The sequence below is a fragment of the Artemia franciscana genome, unplaced genomic scaffold (assembly GCF_032884065.1).
Source record: "Artemia franciscana unplaced genomic scaffold, ASM3288406v1 Scaffold_296, whole genome shotgun sequence".
Lineage (NCBI taxonomy): Eukaryota > Metazoa > Arthropoda > Branchiopoda > Anostraca > Artemiidae > Artemia > Artemia franciscana.
Window position 1 is genome coordinate 594,368 of NW_027063679.1, and position 18,607 is coordinate 612,974.

The 18,607-nt window shown below is 36.5% G+C and overlaps 1 protein-coding gene across 1 annotated transcript in view; it reads left to right on the plus strand.

Annotated features, from left to right (window-relative positions):
- LOC136043089 (glycine receptor subunit beta-like) overlaps window positions 1-18,607 on the plus strand; it is an 84,478-nt gene that overhangs the window by 35,998 nt on the left and 29,873 nt on the right. The window contains exon 6 of the mRNA XM_065728018.1: window positions 3,799-3,930. Coding sequence (XP_065584090.1) covers window positions 3,799-3,930 — 132 coding nt within the window. The remainder of the gene's footprint in view (window positions 1-3,798; window positions 3,931-18,607) is intronic.

The window sequence follows — 18,607 nt, forward strand, 5'->3', positions numbered from 1 at the left end:
ACTGAATAACTATAAATCTGAGGCCTATTTCAACAAACAAGCCTTTAATCCAACCAGGTTAAGCGCATATTTCATGAATATGTATGATCTGGACCAATGTTGGCGTTTAAAGAATTATGAGGTTGTTGATTTTATATCTAAGGGATTGTTATATGATTATATGATTGTTATATGATGATATATGATTTTCAAATACTGAAGACCATTGGGCAATATTAAATCAACACATGGTAACTAAATTTAAGATTTATAGGCTGGTTACCAAACTTCGGTAAATAGCCTATATATTTCTCATAATGTCTTGGATTTCTGCCAAGTTTCTTATGTAAGGATTCTTGAGATTTGTATTACAAGCCTGACCGTAATACGAAAATTTTAAAACAGATTAATTCAACATTTAAAATATAGTGGTTGATTTCTGCTTAAGTTGGGAGTCTACTGAAAAAACTTCTTAACCTGTTAGTTACAAATCTGGACTGAATATTGTGATATTGAGGCCCAAAAACAAAACCAAGTATGCTCGTATTTTACAGATTATGATTCATTTTCGGCAAAGTCTTAATTAAGGACTTTTGTTAGTGCAATACTTAAAAAAAAAGAAAACAAATTGAAACAAAAAATTGGAAATATATTTTACAAATCGAGATCGATCTCCACCAAAGTCTGTGCGTAAGGGTTTTTGATATTGTAAATTACAAATCCGGGACTAAAATTGTAATAGAGATGGCAAAAATACAAAACCACTAGCGACATATTATAGAAGTTTTAAGTTTAATAAGTACCCATGTGTAACTTTAGATCTATGAAGACAAAACAATCCTAAGGAAGAAAGAAGCGTGAGAGTGAGAGAGAGAGAGAGAAAGGGAGAAACAGAGATATTTTTTTTAAAGACCAGCATTTGCTTATTTGTTTTAAACATTTTTTTTTTACAAAAATAGGATGTTTAATTTTTTCGGCTATTTCGTACGCTGGTGTTACCATTCTAAAATGCCATGCAAGTGACAATGACTCTTCAGTTCACATTCTTATTCATTAAGTGAACAAGGAACTGGGAAGATTATATGATAACCCTCCTGTGCAGTCTTCTTAAGAAGTACAAGTCTTCTATGCTGTCATATTCCACATTTCAGTTGTTTTCCTCAACTGGCAATGACATTTTCATCTCAATAATAAATCTTTTGGGGAAGTGGAAAAAAATATTTTCAAGAATTGCTTTGGAAAATCCTTAAATGTATATTTCTGGGATGTACTTCTTTAACCGATTTAGGAAGCAAAAGGAAATTATTTTCCAAAACTGAATTGGCAGTGAATATTGACATGTAAAAATAGCTTTTACATTTTTCTACCATTGAATAACGTTTGAATCGCCTAGCCTACTTTAATGTATACGTTCGCAAATCACGACCACCTTGATTATTTGGTTCAGATGGCTATCTACGGCTTTCGACCATGTGAAGCTGATCAGAGAGGTTTTCGCGAAGAGATGCATACCATTCAGACAAATTTGATACCTACAACAGAATCCTACTTATGGTTGAGATATGGCTATTTTCTAGAGGGCTTACTGTTCCCTAGAGGTTGAATTATTAATAGTTCAAAGGGCAAAGAGGCTATTTATTGATGGTAAATAACCTTTCTTTCTATGAAGTTTTCATGAACATTGTCATAGATCTTAGCACGCTATTGTTTACAGAAGAGGATTGAGTATAGCTCTTCTTCAAATGTTCTGAAAATTGTTTAACCCCTCCTCCTATGTCGTAAAAACTGATAAAGCATCTGCAAGAACCTGGAAGAAGCTTAGTCGATTCTTGACGCAGATTCTATTTCTAAAGCGAAAAAAAAGACAAAAGTGAGACCCGACACCTCTGCCACTGGCAGCTCTCTGTTAAACAATTCAAAAGTTTACTTCAAGCTCGAATTTTGCAGCTTCTTCCTGTAGAGAGCATCTAAAAAGAAAGAAGGGGATATGGTAAAAGGGATATTCAACAGTTTCTCAATTCTGGCAATTCTTAAAGTTTGGTATATAACTAAAGATGGTGTATCCAGCACTAGACTACGCAATTTTTCATAAGACAATCAGATATTAAATAGCAAATATACCTCCCAGTGCCCGCAATGTCAATTCTCTAATTCAGGCAACATCTTAATTAAACATCAACAGTGCTCTGCTATCATTAGTGGTCCCATCTCTAAAAGCTTACATAATCGTTCATTGCTTTCATTCCTTTGACAATCTTTGCTCTCTTAGAGGCCGTCTCAATATAAATATATATCTCTGAAACGTTGTCTATAATCATTCAGGAATGATCAATTACAGCCTTTTCTTTTGAATGGGTAAGTTGTAGAAAGACAATTAATCTTTATCGATAGAAGATAACGGTCTTGATGACAAGCAAGTCGTCTAGGGGATATCCCGAGTACCCTGCCCTTCAGATATTTATAAATGTGCATTAAAACTGTGAAAATATTTCTATAATTGTGTTTAACGGTTCACTGAGGGGAGGACATTACAGGTCTCTTAATAGTAAGAAACTTAAAGTGGTTAAAGTTGCATCCTGACGCATAGATGGAGTGATTACTCAACATGCCCTTATAAATTCTTACTTGAACGTTTTCCGTGGAGTCACTAGCGGCTATATAACGTGTGCTAACATGTCGTGTGCTATGTACTTTCTGTGTGTATTTACATTTCCTGAGTTTATCGAGAAAAAACATTTGAGGCTTAAAGCATGTATCTAGATTGAAATAGTAATACAACTTAGCTCATTGTGTTCCCAATATCATGTTTTACCACCTGAATATTCATAGGTTGAACTACATTGCTGTTCTGATATTGTCGTATTATATTGGTAAGTGGAGTAACTAATTTTTTTTCTTGTTTTGGGTATTGATCCTCATTTTTAAGGGTACCACTGGATGAAAGTGGCTCTTCTTAACAAAATGCTATAAAACAGAAAAAAAGTAGTTTCATTTGACTCCTTATTTAGTGCTATTTTATTACAGCATAATAGTTGTGCTCGTAATAATACACCCCACCTCCCTGATATTTCCAGGTTGAAATGATGCACCTATTTTTCATTTCTTTATTTCAAATCCCTCTCCTAATAAATGTTTAGGGGGAGGTACTCTTTTTCAGGGATGATTATCATTCTCAAAGCTATGAATATTGAACTTGAGTATAAAAAATGAGCATTGAAATTGGGAAAAGCAGTCTTCCCTATCTAAGAGATCGTTAGAACAAACAGCTCTTAGTACAGCTCTTTAAAAGGAGAGAAGTGATGAAAGACTTGAGAGACATGGCTAATTAGATTAAAGCCAAGACAGATGTCTCTGTGTAAAGCAAAGCTGGCATTACTCCCTAGGCAATGAAAAAAAAACTGATTCTTTTCCCTGCTCGATGATAGTCTATCATCTATCCTAACAGACTAACTTGTAATGAAGGCAGTATAAGAATTGTTTTAATTTTCTGGCTTTACAGCGAGATTCATTTTATAACGACTAAAAAGTAAATTTTGGTTGTGTTTCATCAAGTTTTTTCGTCGATATATCGTCTTGACTGAAAGCTTTACCTGTTTTTATATATTTGTATGGATATTATATAGGTAATTATTTATATGTCTTTTGTTTATAGACGAAAAGGAAGCGTGGTTCAAGGAAAAATTCACATCTCTTCTTCAGAAAAAATTCAGTCAAATCTCTTCAGAAAAATAGTAAATGCAATTATATTGCCTCACTTTATTCTTTCAGGTCTTTTCCTTTTTCAGTAGAAACCCAATTTATAAGCAATCTAATTTTCAGTTTCCCATACAACCGACGACCTAATATTCGAATGGGATAAGGAAATGCCTTTAGATGTATATGGGATAGAGCTTCCTCAGCTTCAGTTGGTGAAAAATTATACAAATGATTGCACACAAGTCTATTCTACAGGTAAGAATTAATTCCATATGGTACCCAAATGCTGTTAATTTAAGCAGCACAATGTCGTTGCCTAGGTAAACAGCGATGTGGCCATAAGGTATTTTTTTCTTTTTTTTTTGACCTAGCCACTTAACATCGAAGGAGTTGTTGTAGAAACTTCAAAAAGAGCTCATTCGATTGAAAATTGAAAGGCCTAGTGCGTTTCTTTGTTGCAAGTGATTGGAGGGCAACTAAGCCCCCTCCCAAGCCCACCATTTCCCAAAACAAATCAATCAAAATTTTAAGATAGTCATTTTGTTCAATTTAGTTGAACAAATTATGTATTTGAGAATGACAGCCCTCATGGCAAGGGTTGTAAGTTACGCCCTGTGGGCATATAAGTTAGTATAGAAAGGGTAGTCGTATAAGCTTTATATAAGTTATATAAAGTCGTACAAAGCAAGGCTTATAAGTTATGCATTCGGTGAATATAAGGTACATATAGAAAGGGTGATAGTATAAACTTCGGAGAGGGCTCATTGAATTGGTAATAAGTAGTTCTAGTGGTGTTTTTAAGACTCAGAGTGATCGAAGGGTGAATACCCCTCCCCCTCCACACACACACACCTTATATTTTTCTGAAATGTATCTGATAGAAATCTTGAGATGGCCCTTTTCATTGAAATTCTCTTCCCCCATGACATGTTTCTCCATGGAAATATTCTCCCACGTAACCCCCCCTCAAATCTCCCCCTAAACAAAAAAATCCCCCTGAAGACGTCTGTACACTTCCCAGTAACCATTACTATGTGTAAACACAGGTCGAAGTTTGTAACTTGCAGCCCCTCCCACGGGGACTCCGGGGAGTAAGTCGTCCTAAAAGACATGGTTATTAGGTGTTTCGACTATGGTAAATAAAATGGCTATCTCAGAATTTGATCTCGTGACTCTTGGGAAAAAATGAGCGTGAGAGGGGGCCTAGGTGCCTTCCAATTTTTTTGGTCACTTAGAAAGGGCACTAGAACTTTTAATTTCCGTTAGAATGAGCCTTTTTGCGACATTCTAGGACTACTCAGTCGATACGATCACCCGTGGGAAAAAAAAACAAAAAAAAACAAATAAACACGCATCCGTGATCCGTCTTCTGGCAAAAAATTTTGGTCACTTAGAAAGGGCACTAGAACTTTTAATTTCCGTTAGAATGAGCCTTTTTGCGACATTCTAGGACTACTCAGTCGATACGATCACCCGTGGGGAAAAAAAACAAAAAAAAAAACAAATAAACACGCATCCGTGATACGTCTTCTGGCAAAAAATGCTAAATTCCATATTTTTGTAGATAGGACCTTGAAACTTCTACAGTAAGGTTCTGGGATATGCCGAATCTAATGGTTTGATTTTTGTTAAGATCGTATGGCTTTTAGGAGGTGTTTCCCCTATTTCCTAAAATGAGGCAAAGTTCCCCCTATTTCCTAAAATGAAAAGTAAAGAGCTCCATTAAGACAAGAATGAGCAAAAATAAAGTCAATAGTGATCTTCCAAGCGTAAAACTACCACAAATTGCTACCAATAAATGAATAAAACTAAAAACGAACGGAAATTAAAATAAATAGTCGAATCAAACTCAAAAGGAGCAAAAATTAACATGGCTAGGGCTGATAACCCCCATACCTTCTCAAGACCAGAACACAATTTGTACTTTACTGAAAACAAAATACATTTGAAATGATTTCACTTTTCTCACTTTCATAATTAACAAGAGATCGAAGCTTTAAGGAATAAACCTAAATATATGTCAGTTAAACTGACAATCTACGGTCATGTTTTTTTATTATTTATTGATAACGATTTGTGCTAGTTTTACGCCTGGGAGATTATTTGACTTTATTTTTGCTTTTTTTTTGGCTTAATGGAGCTCTTTACTTTTCTTTGAAAAATTCATTTTGTGGAAAAAGTTTTTCAAATAATCAGATATTAAGAAGAAAAAAATATAACTGAACTAATATAAATTCAGATATAAACTGAGGTTAAAATAGCAAAAAGTGCAAAGTAAATAGTAAATTTACTTTACATAGTAAATAGTGAGTAAAGAATAGTAAAATGTACAATGCAGAAGAGGAGACGAAGGGGAAAAATGGGAACCGGTAGAAATAAAGGACATGGAAGAGTGTAAAAAAATGACATCAATTAATGAAAACTGGTATTCTTGAATGAAGGACGTATCTTAAGCAAAGTGTAGAGAAGAGAGACAAAGATAGAATAATCTATTTTTTATGTTTTGGTTCTAAGCTTCTTCGTGTATCCTTTGCATACAAAAGTTATAGTTTTCGGTAGAGTACAGATGGATGTATGTTTCGATTTCCCATTGTTCGACCTACATATATAAAATCCCAGCTGTAAGCTTTAAGCTAGGATCTGCTTTGAGGCTTTAAAAAAGGATATATAAAAATGCTTTAAGCCATTAGAAAAGGAGGCTGTACCTATGGACACGTGAGAGTTTGGTAAATTTTATCCCTCTACCCCCTAAATCTCGAGATATTTACACTTACAACTGAATAATTAACCCTTTGATGCCTGAATTATGAAAAAAGAATGGGAAAAATATTTCGGCCGTTTCCAGGCTTCGTTATGACCTATTCCACGACAGAAATGGCAAGAAAAAATGTATTGATAAAGATGATGAAATAAAAAAATGGTTCCCACAGGAACCATCCGGCAATCATGGCACAAAAACACTCTAATCGGCTACATAGTGTGGTAAGTCAGAAAACAATTCCTGTTGGGTGTGAAACACAAGGACACTTCACATTTTACGCATTTCACTTTGAAATGAGCTTGTACACATACTCTGCATCTCTGTTTGCTCTCTATCCAAGCCGGGAAGTGCCCCTGTCCATCGAGTCTTGTCGAATCTGGGGGGCGACAAGTATAATTTCTTTTTTTCTGAGAGTTGGTATCTGCGTCACTGAGAGGTCTACCTCTCTTTGGTGTTGCCAAAGATGAACCAGATAGAAGTGCACGTGCCACATCTGTCTTGAACTGTAGCAGGTTCATTGGTTTCTGCCCAGCAGCAAGACACCTGCGGTATAAGAGCCAGCCATTCACAACGGAGAGGTTAAACAAGAAGAAGAAGATCCTCATGTACCATTTGCTCCGTGACTTGAAGTCGATCCTGTAAAGCTCCAGCAACATGTCGACAAGATCTACACCACCCATAAAGCGGTTGTACTCCTTCACACAATATGGTCGCTTGACATCGGCATACTATTTTCGTTTACCATCCCACCACCTACACGTATCTTCTGGGTCTAGGGCGGCATAGGTCGAAATCAAGTGGACTGGCTTATTGTCATACCACTTCACCACAATGGCATTCGACGGCGTTTCCACGGGCTTTCAATCTGCTGTCGGATTCCAAAGCACAGCCTTTCAACCTGTTTGCCCTCACTGTGGCCAGTGTAAGTATGCCCTGATCACTTAGTGTTTGTGCAAAGTCTAACGAGGAGAACCAATTGTCAAATAATAGCTTGTAATTTTTGTGCTTGGGTATTCCTCTTGCAAGCCGCAGGACAAAATCAGCTCCAACTCCCAGGTCACTGACATCAACCGACCCCTTACCCGTATACATTTCAAAGTCGTAAACGAAACCACTCTCCCCAGCCCTGGAGGTGAACTTATAACCCCACTTATGCGGTTTCTTGGGATTGTACTGCTTCAACGAAATCCTTTGTTTTGTTGGCACAATTTGCTCGTCTACTGCCTGGTGGTCTTCTGGGGGTATCTTCATAAAGTTATCTCTGATCATCTCTATCAGAGGACGAACTTTGTGGATCTTGTCGTGCCCAGGGTCTCCTCGTGGTTTCTGGGTAAGATTGTCGTTGAAATGAAGATACTTTTTGATCTGCTCGAATCTGTCACGCGACATGGCATCAGCTATTACAGGGTAGCGCGTTTCGTTTGACCAGTAACTGCGGTATGACGGCATTTTCACTATTCCTGTGAATGCAAGGATCCCAAAGAAGCATTCCATCTCGGCAGATGAAACTCCAAATTCTTTGGCATCTTTTTGAAGAGCGTAAATTTTCGTTTGGTCACGTATATGGTTGACCACGCCTTGGTCAAAAAACAGCCTGACAAATTCCAGGGGTGTCTTGCCACTCATTTCTTGATCGACGACAAGATGATCCTTCCACGCAGCATCTGGCTGGACGAAATCCACTTTTCTCCAAGCAAGGTCCCGTCGTTTGCTTGGTTTCGAAGCGGCAGTGCCTGAGCTCGTGGCATTTTGTCTGGCGATCTCGACGTCCTCATGGTCATCCTCACTGTTGTGGTCGTCAGCTTCAATTCGACCGCTTTCTATTTCTTCTTCAATCTCTTCTTCCTGCGGGTTATTATCAGGATCAGGAAGGAGAAAACTAGGATCAGATGGGTCCTCATCTTCATCAGACAGATCTTCGAGGTCGGAGTTGTCTTCTGGGCAAAGAATAAAATTCAGAGCCTGTGCTAATGACACGGGGCGTGTTCGAAGTCTTCGCTGGACAGCCAAATACTCATCTTCTACAGTTTTTGATGTACTCGGAGAAGGCTGGTCCATTTCTGCACTGTAAAAAATATATTTGGTAACAGTCTAGTAGGGGAGACCGGGGTTGACCCGGACACGGGGTTCATCTGGACAGTCAAGTATGGACACCTAGCGGTTTAGTAAAAATTCTCAAAAAATCACGAAAGGTGCACCATCTACTGCCCTATTATCAAGCCAGTTTGGATCTAGATACACGCAGCTATTTGTTTGTATTTTGCAAAAAGTGTTTTTTAAGGTAAGAATTTTTTTCAAGGGTCTCTGTTTGGAGTTTAATAGAGTGGATCAGGCTGCTGGATTTGCAATGACATTTTTTCAGGAGAAAAGTAGCTCACATAGAAAGATTCTAGAGCAGTTTATTGAGCGCCATCTATTTGATTTTTTTTTCAAATCACTTTGACGTCGCATGAGGACACATGGGTTTTGGCCGGACACGGCGATTGGGGGTTGGTTCGGACATTTTTTTTTATCTGTCCGAACCAACCCCGTCTCTAGAAGGTTGGTATTTAGCGTAGAAAATACACGGATGAATGCTTGAAAATAAGTATTTCTACTAAGCAAGTACAGCAGTTCGCATTAGGAATATATTTTAGTGGTATACTAAGCGGTCTTTGAGTAAAATCTCAGCTCGTACCAACTCCGGTGAATGGTGTGTCATTTTAAAGCTTTTTTGTCATTTTATATAGCTGAAGTACTGTTTTTTACTTTTTATACTTTTATGTATATTTGAAAAAAAAAGAAGTCGAAATCTATTGGTTTAACATGGTGTCCGAACCAATACTGGGGACGTCCGATCCAACCCCTTGGGTAGGGGTTGTTTCGGACATTTCAAAAAAAATGAAAAAAAAATAAAAATCTTTTTTTCCTTTTTGTAGAAAAATCTGAAAAAATTATCGAAGGTAGTCCTAACGGATACGCATTTTATGGTGAAGTCAGAACTGGAGAAAAGTCAATGGCTTAGAAGATATGCCGTTTCAAAAAATCGCGTCCGGGTCAACCCCGGTCTCCCCTACATTGTTATTGACGACGGCAACTCCACCAGTTCTTGTCTAGATGGCTCTTCCGAGCGATAAAATTCGGAGCTATGCATGCCGGATGGTTCCTTGAAGCCACAGAACATGGTCGAGACATGGTCGAGCTCTCAAAATTTGATTCCAATGGTGTAAAGCAACTGTTTTCATGATATCTAGGCATCTCACACTGTATACGGCTTACCGTCTCATCTGGTCTCGCTACCGCCGGATGGTTCCCAGAGGAACCACGACGTTGGGGGTCATTTCTATCCTCTGGTTTTCCAGCTATAGGAGTGTATGATAGCTCATCTGAACAAACAAAACGTCCTCTTTCTAAAACTTTTGGAATGAAAACTCTAGCACTATAAACAATAAAGTTATTCACAAAAAAGTATTCTAACCTTTCAGGAAAAACAAGCAAGGCTAGAGGGCACAGGTTCAAACTTCATTACCTCACACAAGGGTGACAGATTACGGACTAAGAAAAATACAAACCTGTCTAGGTAGATCGGATTGAGACAATGGCAAACGGATTGACGTTAATAGGTCAAACGGTCAGGATTAAAATAAATTAAAAAGTTCATGGTTCCTGAGGGAACCGTCAGGCATCAAAGGATTAAACATTTGAATAAAAATCAAAGTATTTATCACTATTAGAAATCAGTTAACTTCGGCTGGAACTTCCCAAAAGAATAATTACAGTCTAAAGCTTGTAACTATAGATACGTGGATGGTGATGGTTCTTACCCCCTCCCCACCCCCTGAAATCTCAAGATTGTTACGCTTATAACAATGAACTAAGAATATTTATCACATGAAGGTAATAAGACACGTGACAGGAAATAAAATTTATAATATGAGAATATATAATAAAAAGCATTTATAATCTTAAAATTAAAGAAATTATTTATATTGATTGTAGTTCACTTTTGCCGAAACTTTTCGAAATACTAAGCTTAATAAGGAGTTTGTAGCCAAGCACGTCCACCCCTCATCCCTGAATATGAAGATTTTTAAAGCTTCTTGATTTTCTGAAGTTTTTTTGAAGTTAGATACTGTGCCGGGAGAATTGTCTGGGACAATGTGACCAATATCAAAAGCCCTAATGAAAGAAAGCTGTGAATAATGCTAAACTCGTAAATTTTGTAATATCCACAAAAATGATTATATTTCTTTATTATTGGTCAAGATTCAAATGTTAAATTTGATAACTGTTAACTTATCATCTATCGTAATTTCAAACTTTTTAATGTCAGGTCAGTAATGTTAATTTTATTATGTACCGTACAATACCGTCAAATTTTTAGATCGCAATTACTTCGAAACAACCTGAACAATATTGAATATATAGGATCGAACTGAATTAAGTTCTGAGGTGATAATTCCCATAGTTTAAAAGTACCAAACAAGGTTAGGGGTCAGATGCTTCCAAAGGTTAAGGTCAGAAGTTGCACAGATTATTCACTGCACATATTAGCACGTGTCAATATGCTTCCAACAACTCATGTCAGGTCATTTGGCTTGATTTTTTTAACATATTGCGAGTTTTTTTTTTTATCTAGAATGACCTCACAAACAAAATCTTCATTACTGGTAACTGGAAATGCCAGGAAGCAGTCACAGGGACTTCTGCATAAATTTTTTGGTGTGTAGTTTGAAAGTTGTTAAATTTCCTATAAAAGTTGAAGGTGAAGGCTTTCACCACCTCCTCAGGATTAACTCGGTTTCAGCATTTTGAAATTGAAATTATGTTATATTAATAATTAAATTATTAATTACCCGTGGGTAGGCATGTCTGCTGCACTTTCTCCCTCAAAGAATACTTATAACTGTATATTATTTGTTAGTTCATTCATATATGTCCTATGGTTGCCTTCTATGGAGTACTTACTTCTTATGCAACTATAGAAGAGCACAAATTCTACAAAATAAGGGTGTTTGAACAATCGGAAGGTATGTCCAGGATGTACATCATATTATGCTTGTTTTAGGTCCCTGAAGCTCCTTTATGTAGATCAGATAAAAGATTACCGAGCTGCAGTATTTGCGTTTCAGTGTAAGAATGGTTTAACCCCTGGTATGTTAAAAGTTGTTGCCAAATTAATAGTAAACTGCATAATTGTGGAATTACTTAAAGTGATAATATAGTTGTTGATTTGCGTCGTGGTACCAGGTTTTCATTTTCAATGAAACACATGGGTTCATCTCTATGGAATGAGCTACCTTTGATCATTAGGACAGCGGAATACGTACCTCAGTTCAAAAGGAATATAAAAGATAGCTTTTTTGGAGGGAATTTGTTGAATTTTTGTATGGCTGGTAGGTTGAGTAGGGGAGGGAGGGGATTTGGAGAGCTAAGGGTGTTCTGAGAAGATGAGGGTGGAAAGGGGCTAAAGTGGGGTTAGAAGGGCAGGGTGGGGGAGGGGTGGATTTTCTCCAGCGCAAAAATGTTGTTTAATTTATTCATTTGTTGGTGAATGAGGACTAATAAAATTATGAACTTAACTCAAACTTACTATTCAGTAAGTATTTCCACATTTGTACGCACATTAGGCCTTTTTTTATCTTAGTCAACCCGCACGACCTTTTTCTGTCACCCTGTTTGACTAACAGTCCTTTTCTCTTTTTTTTCAAAGTATCAGAACTTTTTGAAACATTATACTTTATGCGTCTTTTTTTTTCTTTCTTTGCGTCTGTCTCTAATAATGTCGTTGAAAATATTCCCTAAATAAATATTCTTTGTCGATTAATCTATTGTTGTCAATATTAAATTCCATTCAGCAGCTCGAACTAAGTGAAACGATACTTGAAGAAATCCTTATTGAAGAAAAGCTTAGAAAGAAAAGAGTGACAAACATACTTCAATACACTACTGGATTTTTTAAGAAGAAGAAGAGTAAAAGAAGCCAATTTCATATCATTAGAAAAGAATTCATAAGATGACCAAATTAGGTGGAAAGTTAAAGCAAAGGTCGTACGCTATATGACTTTTTCCCACGAACCCTTGTGATCCAAATTTAGCTGCAAGGGCTTTTTTTCTGAAGCTATGAAAACGAGCAAGGACTAAAAGTTATTTTTTATTGGCTATATAGCCCTATCCCCAAACTTCGGTTGAGATCCGTAAGAGCGTAGACTTGTATCTGATTGGTTGATTATTATTATTATTTTTCGGTTATTATTACACCAAAAACAAAAAAGGCCCCTGAAAAGTGTTCTCCTAATATTTTTAAAGGGTAGCCTTAAATTCCAACATCGTCATTTTCGTCCCCTTCTGTATCCCCACTGCCATGAGATCATCTGATTAAGCAGTTGTATTTTCTTTGATGTCTCATCCTGAATCATGCGGAAATTTCCTGCTCTTTTGAGAGCACCCAAACAGCCAAATTTACCCAGCTGATTGGGGTTTCTGATCTACTGATAAGACCTGGGGTTATAGCCATTTCTTCAGCCTTAGGTTGTTGCGTTTATATTTTTAGACAAAGAGTCAATGGAAAATTTTAACCTAGGATTAGAGCCATTTCTTCAGCCTTAGGTTGTTACGTTTATATTTTTAGAGAAAGATTCACTGAAAAAATATTCTTCCTGGTGGATCTTCATATCATATAGTACCAAAACTCGCTGAGCCAGGGCAAAAACCACCGAAAATGACAACTAAATAGGACTTTATCAAAATAAACGGATTTACATAAAAGAAACCTAATAGTAAAATGTAAATATAGTCTTTTATTTCACTATAGAAATACTTTACAATAATTTTGGAGTAGTAAAATACGATTTTACAGCCTAATCACATTCATAATCGAAACGTATTCCTCCAGCTAAAGAAATGTTGGAAGGCAAATTCACCATATTGATCGGAAGAACTACTCACAAGATTTTCACCTTAAAAAGTATAACTTTGAGAACTTCTGGAGCCTCTTCCCCAAAGAAAGGAGATCCACTAACTTATCAACTTTTCTAATACTTGCGTGCAATAATGCAAAAGTGTCCCCTCATTTTGTGCGGACCAGGTAACTTAATGTTTGGAGGAGTCAAATATGGCACCATGTTGCAATATAACCTCTGAAGCTAAGACGATATTCATATAGTTTTTCAAAAGTCTCATGTCAATTAGCTATCTTCTGAGTCGGGCCACATTCTTTTAATATGTAATTCAAATATTTAATATAATTTCAAATTCTTTTAGTATAACTAGTTTTGTCGCAATTTCATTCTTTAGAGTTTCGATTACTATAGGAGCAAGTCAAGGGTATTTAGTTTTAATATGTGTTAAATGTGTTACATGTGCTAAATTTATTTAAATTTATGGAGACAAATGTGTGTTTTGGAGAGGTAATTTAAACGCAGTCGATTCCTGCTTTAAAAATAGTTAACGTACGCTCTGGTCATTTGAGCCTTTGCTAGTTGTAAAAAAAAGAACTTAGAAGAATGAAAATTATTTTGAGTAACTTAATACTTTCGAAATCTTCGGTTACTAAGTTAATTGGAGCTATTAGGCTAACTGCGTACGTTTAGTAATTAGATTCTGTTGAAAGTATTATATCTCAAAATCTCTCGGCGGTGTTTGCTTATTTGGTAAGTTTTTTTTTTTCACCGCTGAGAATTTTTTCATTACTACTAGGCCTACTCTGGATGTGATACTCTTGTTAACTGTAAAGATTGAAAGTGTGAAGATGGATTTTATGTATGTTTTGTAGACTACACGATTTATTAAAATATTATTTATTTATTTTCTTTATTTCCCTCAAAAAATGAGGAGTAGGCTACAATATAATATAAAGAAAAGACAAACGATAACACTTACAATCGAAAAATTTCAAATATTGATTAAACACTTAAAAAGAGAAAAAAAAATACTAAAACACTTGCTAAATAATTTAGCCTATAAATCATCAAGAGCCAGAACTGTTGCTAAAAAACGGAAATAAATTGTGGCCTAAAAGGATAATTTTTGCCTTATCTTCAAACGTTTCATATTTCTTTTCTTTATAGAAAAGAATAGAATATGATTTATTGGCTAAAATAGCACACAAGCTAGCATAAGCACGTCAGAACAATTATAATTACAATGATAAAATAAATATTAAGGGATAAACATAGTTACAAAGTTAAATCAATTATTAAAATGCGAAACAAAATAGTGAGCGAAAGAGTTTTTGTACCTCATTGTCAACATTTGGGGACACAAGTCAAGTTGAGTATTTGGAGCTCTACGAGCATTAAGTCTTGTATTGGGAAGGATTGGGGGGTTTTCTTTGAAGGGGGGAAGAAGACGTCGATGATAGTCAGAACTAAGGCACTTGTGCCCAAAGTTCATGGTAAGGAAGTGACGTCGTGATTCCAATGTAGTGAGTTCAAGTCTAGCCAAACCTTCATCATAAGTAGTATAGGACGTCCCCAGTATAATTTTTATAGCTCTTTTATGAATGCTTTCAATTTTAGAACATTGGGATTTAGTCAGTCCAGGGTGCCAAACAGGGCAAGCATATTCAAGACAAGAACTTATATAAGAACAATAAATTATTTTAAGGTTCTGGATTGATATGGAGAACCGTTTAAGAAGGGAGAAAGATCTAAGGAGAAAACCACCTGTTTTAAATAAGTGAAAAGAGTGAGATTTCCATTTAAGGTCATTGTCCAAGTGCACACCAAGTAGCTTAACCATGTTTAAATTTGGGATACAAAGGTAATTATTGACTGGGGGTATATTTTTTAAAAAGGAGAATAGCATTAAACTGCTTTTCGGTATGCTCAGATTGAGTTTAACATTGGCAAGATCATTCTTTAAGTTGTTAATGAGTGAGTCAAGTTTAACGCCCAAAGTGTTTGAGGTTTGACAAAGGTTAAGTAATGTCAAATCATCCGCAAATTTAAAAGTGTTGTCAAAGTTTGGTAAAACATTGTTAAAAACAATTAAGAATGCTAAAGGACCCAATTTAGTCCCTCGGGGTGCTCCACAGGAAATCGAGGTAAAACCTGATGAATCTCTGGTAGGGAGAACTACACATTGCTCACGACCAGATAAAAAACTAGCTACTATACGTAAAACAAAATCTCTGACACCTAAAGCCCTTGCATTATCAATAACTGTCTGATGATCCAAGTTGTCAAAGGCTTTACTAATATCAGCAAAAACAGCCTCAACGTAGGAACTACTTAACTCAAGATGTTTGAAAACAGTGTCAAGTATATAACATAAACAATGGGTGGTGCTATGATTCGGCCTAAATCCAAACTGATTTGGGTTTATTTTATCAAGAATATCATCAAAGAGGAAATTGTAAATAAAACTTTCAAAAATTTTAGAGAAAATAGAGGTTTTTGATATTGGTCTTAAGTCAGAGGGGACTTATGGGGTCTTGTTTTTCGGTATAGGTGATATAATAGCTCGTTTAAAACACACTGGAAAAATACCATCTACAAAACATTGGTTAAAAATTGCAGTTAGAGGTACACTTAAATAATGGGCATATTTCACAATCAATTTGGTAGGGATATCACCTGGGTAAACTGACTTATTTGTATCAAGATTTTCGAGATTAAGCTGGGTCTGATGTATTCCAATCACAGGAATGTCACTCACTGCACTGTTGGCCGGCATATTTTGTAGTGGCGGGTGAGTTTTACAAGTTGAAGTAAAATAATCGTTTATGATGTCTGCACTCACTGGGTTGCCATTACTATCCAGTAAGAGAAACTTAGAAGAGACCTTTCCAATGAGATCTTGGATACATTTGTGGAAATTCTTAGGGTTAGAATACAGTAACTTATTGAGCACGTGAGCACCATGCTCTTTTCTTGCTTTACGAATTTCGCTAACAATAATGTTTCGAAGTTTTCGAGATTCCTGGAAAAATCCTTCCTTAAAGAGTCTATCACGTTCATTTATTAGGCACAACATTTTTTTATTTATCCATGGTTTACAATTGGATTTGTAATTGACTTTTTTCACTGGAAAGGTGTCACAGTATAACTGGAAAAGTTCAGCTGAAAACTTAGAAGCCATTTCATCACCATTGGTAAGACATAGGATATTGGCCCAGGATTTGGAGCTAAGTTTTACTTTGAAATGGGCAATCTTCTCGTCAGTAATGGGTCTATATGAATAACTGATCAATGGTTTAGGGGGAAAGGATGATAAAGGGGTCCAAAAGATGCATAGATGGTCACTTGCCCCTAATGGAGGGGCTATTTTCGGGGCACAGTAGTAATCTTCAATGTTGGTAAAAATCAAGTCTAGGGTTTTATCACTGCGTGTAGGTGACTTGACTACCTGGTCAAGACTAAGAGCAGCGCTAAGCCACTTTTGGTCTAGCTCATTGAAATCACCACATAATGTAATTGCAGCATAGGGGTACTTGTGGCGAATTCTGTCAGTATAAAGTTGCAGATATGCCGTCAGCTCCTTCTTAAATCCACTACGGGGAGGGTAATAAATAATACAAAAAATCATGCAAGATACGTCTTTTGGGAGGTTTTTGGGTCTGGTCCAGAACCATAAAACTTCAGTTTTGGGGTTGTTCTCTATTTCAGAAAATGATAGAATCCGATTTGGGAGGGTACACTTACAAAAAAAAGCAACTCCTCCACCATGAGATAGAGGAATACCATCTTTGTCCAATCTGGGCTTAAAATGGGAGTCATAATGGGAGTCATACAGGATCCTTCACTTTAAGCTTTAAAACAATCTCAGCGTTACTAAAAAAAGAGGGAAGCCAAGTAAAAATTTACAAAATTTAAAGTAAGAAACTTTAATGGGCGAAAGATCAGAAGGTCTGAAATTACGGAAGTGGGGGGACGGGAACAATACGTGAGGCAGAGCAACAGCATTATACATACGACCGAGGACGTCCCGACGGTAAAGACCCCGAAAATGAATTAAAAGACCAAATGCCTTGCGTAATTTCATCTGAATATGCTGAACCAGGACTGGTTTAAAATTTCTTTTCGAAGTAGCACGAAGCAGCATCCCAAATAAGTGACTCTTGGCGACGACTGGAAAATAACACCGCAATCGAGAGTCGTCCTGACATTATCCTCTAAACAATTTACAACAAATATTGACATTTTTCAAAACTGATAGAAAGGCCTAAACCTTTTAAACAATTAATTAAAGTATTAAAATTAAAATATTAAAATAACTTTGCTGAAAGATACATGTGCGTGGTCACATCCCAAAACTTTCTTGAAACCAACTTGATTAGAACCAGCGTCAAGAATTTAAAGAAGATCCTTCAAACACAACTCAATCACTTTTCCAATCTTAGAACCCCTAGTAATTGGCCTCCAGGAACCACAAGATGACAAGTCTTTTTTCCCGCTCTAAGGAATAGGCGTAACAATGCCAATATAGAATGACGATGGTACTAAACCAGTAATAAGTAAAAGGTTGAAAAATGTCAGTAGAGTAATAAGAAAAGAAGAAGGAGCAAGTTTAAGGTGATTAGCAAATACGCCATCATGATCCTTAGCCGACTGCGCCATTAGCGATTTGATTGCTTTACATAATTTATCCTCAGAAATCCTGTAATCAGTTCAAAAGTTCTTCAACATTTTCATCTAATTGCAAAACAACACTGTTGGAATCGTTCGAAGTCGACAACATTGAAAAATAATTTTGCCACTCTTTTAGCGATGGTGTGGAATTAGTATCAGGCATGGTAGTCCGCCTATTGCCTCGGAGAACTTTCCAAAGGAGATTCTTGTCCTTTTCGTTATTAATATTTGAAGGAGCTTCTTACATGATCAGGGTATTATGACGGCGGAGCTCCGCTTGGAATTCGGCCTTTCTCTTTTTTATTAGCAAAAAAGCTGGATGCGAGTCTCTAGGCTTACCAAGCGCCCGCCATTCCCAATACGCTTGTTTTGCCGCCTTATTAGAATTTACCAAAAATGGATTGAGGCTCCAAATAGGTTTCTGTGCACCCAATCTGATCCTATTAGTAGGAAAAACTGCCACAGCACCATACTTTAAGCAATGGATTAATTCAAAATAAAGACAATTTATAGTCAAAGAGGGATTACTGTCCATTGAATCCAAACTATCAGGAATAAAAACTTGATCAATTAAAGTCCCAACTCTTTCTTGGTAAAGCGGTTTAAAATTTGGATTCCA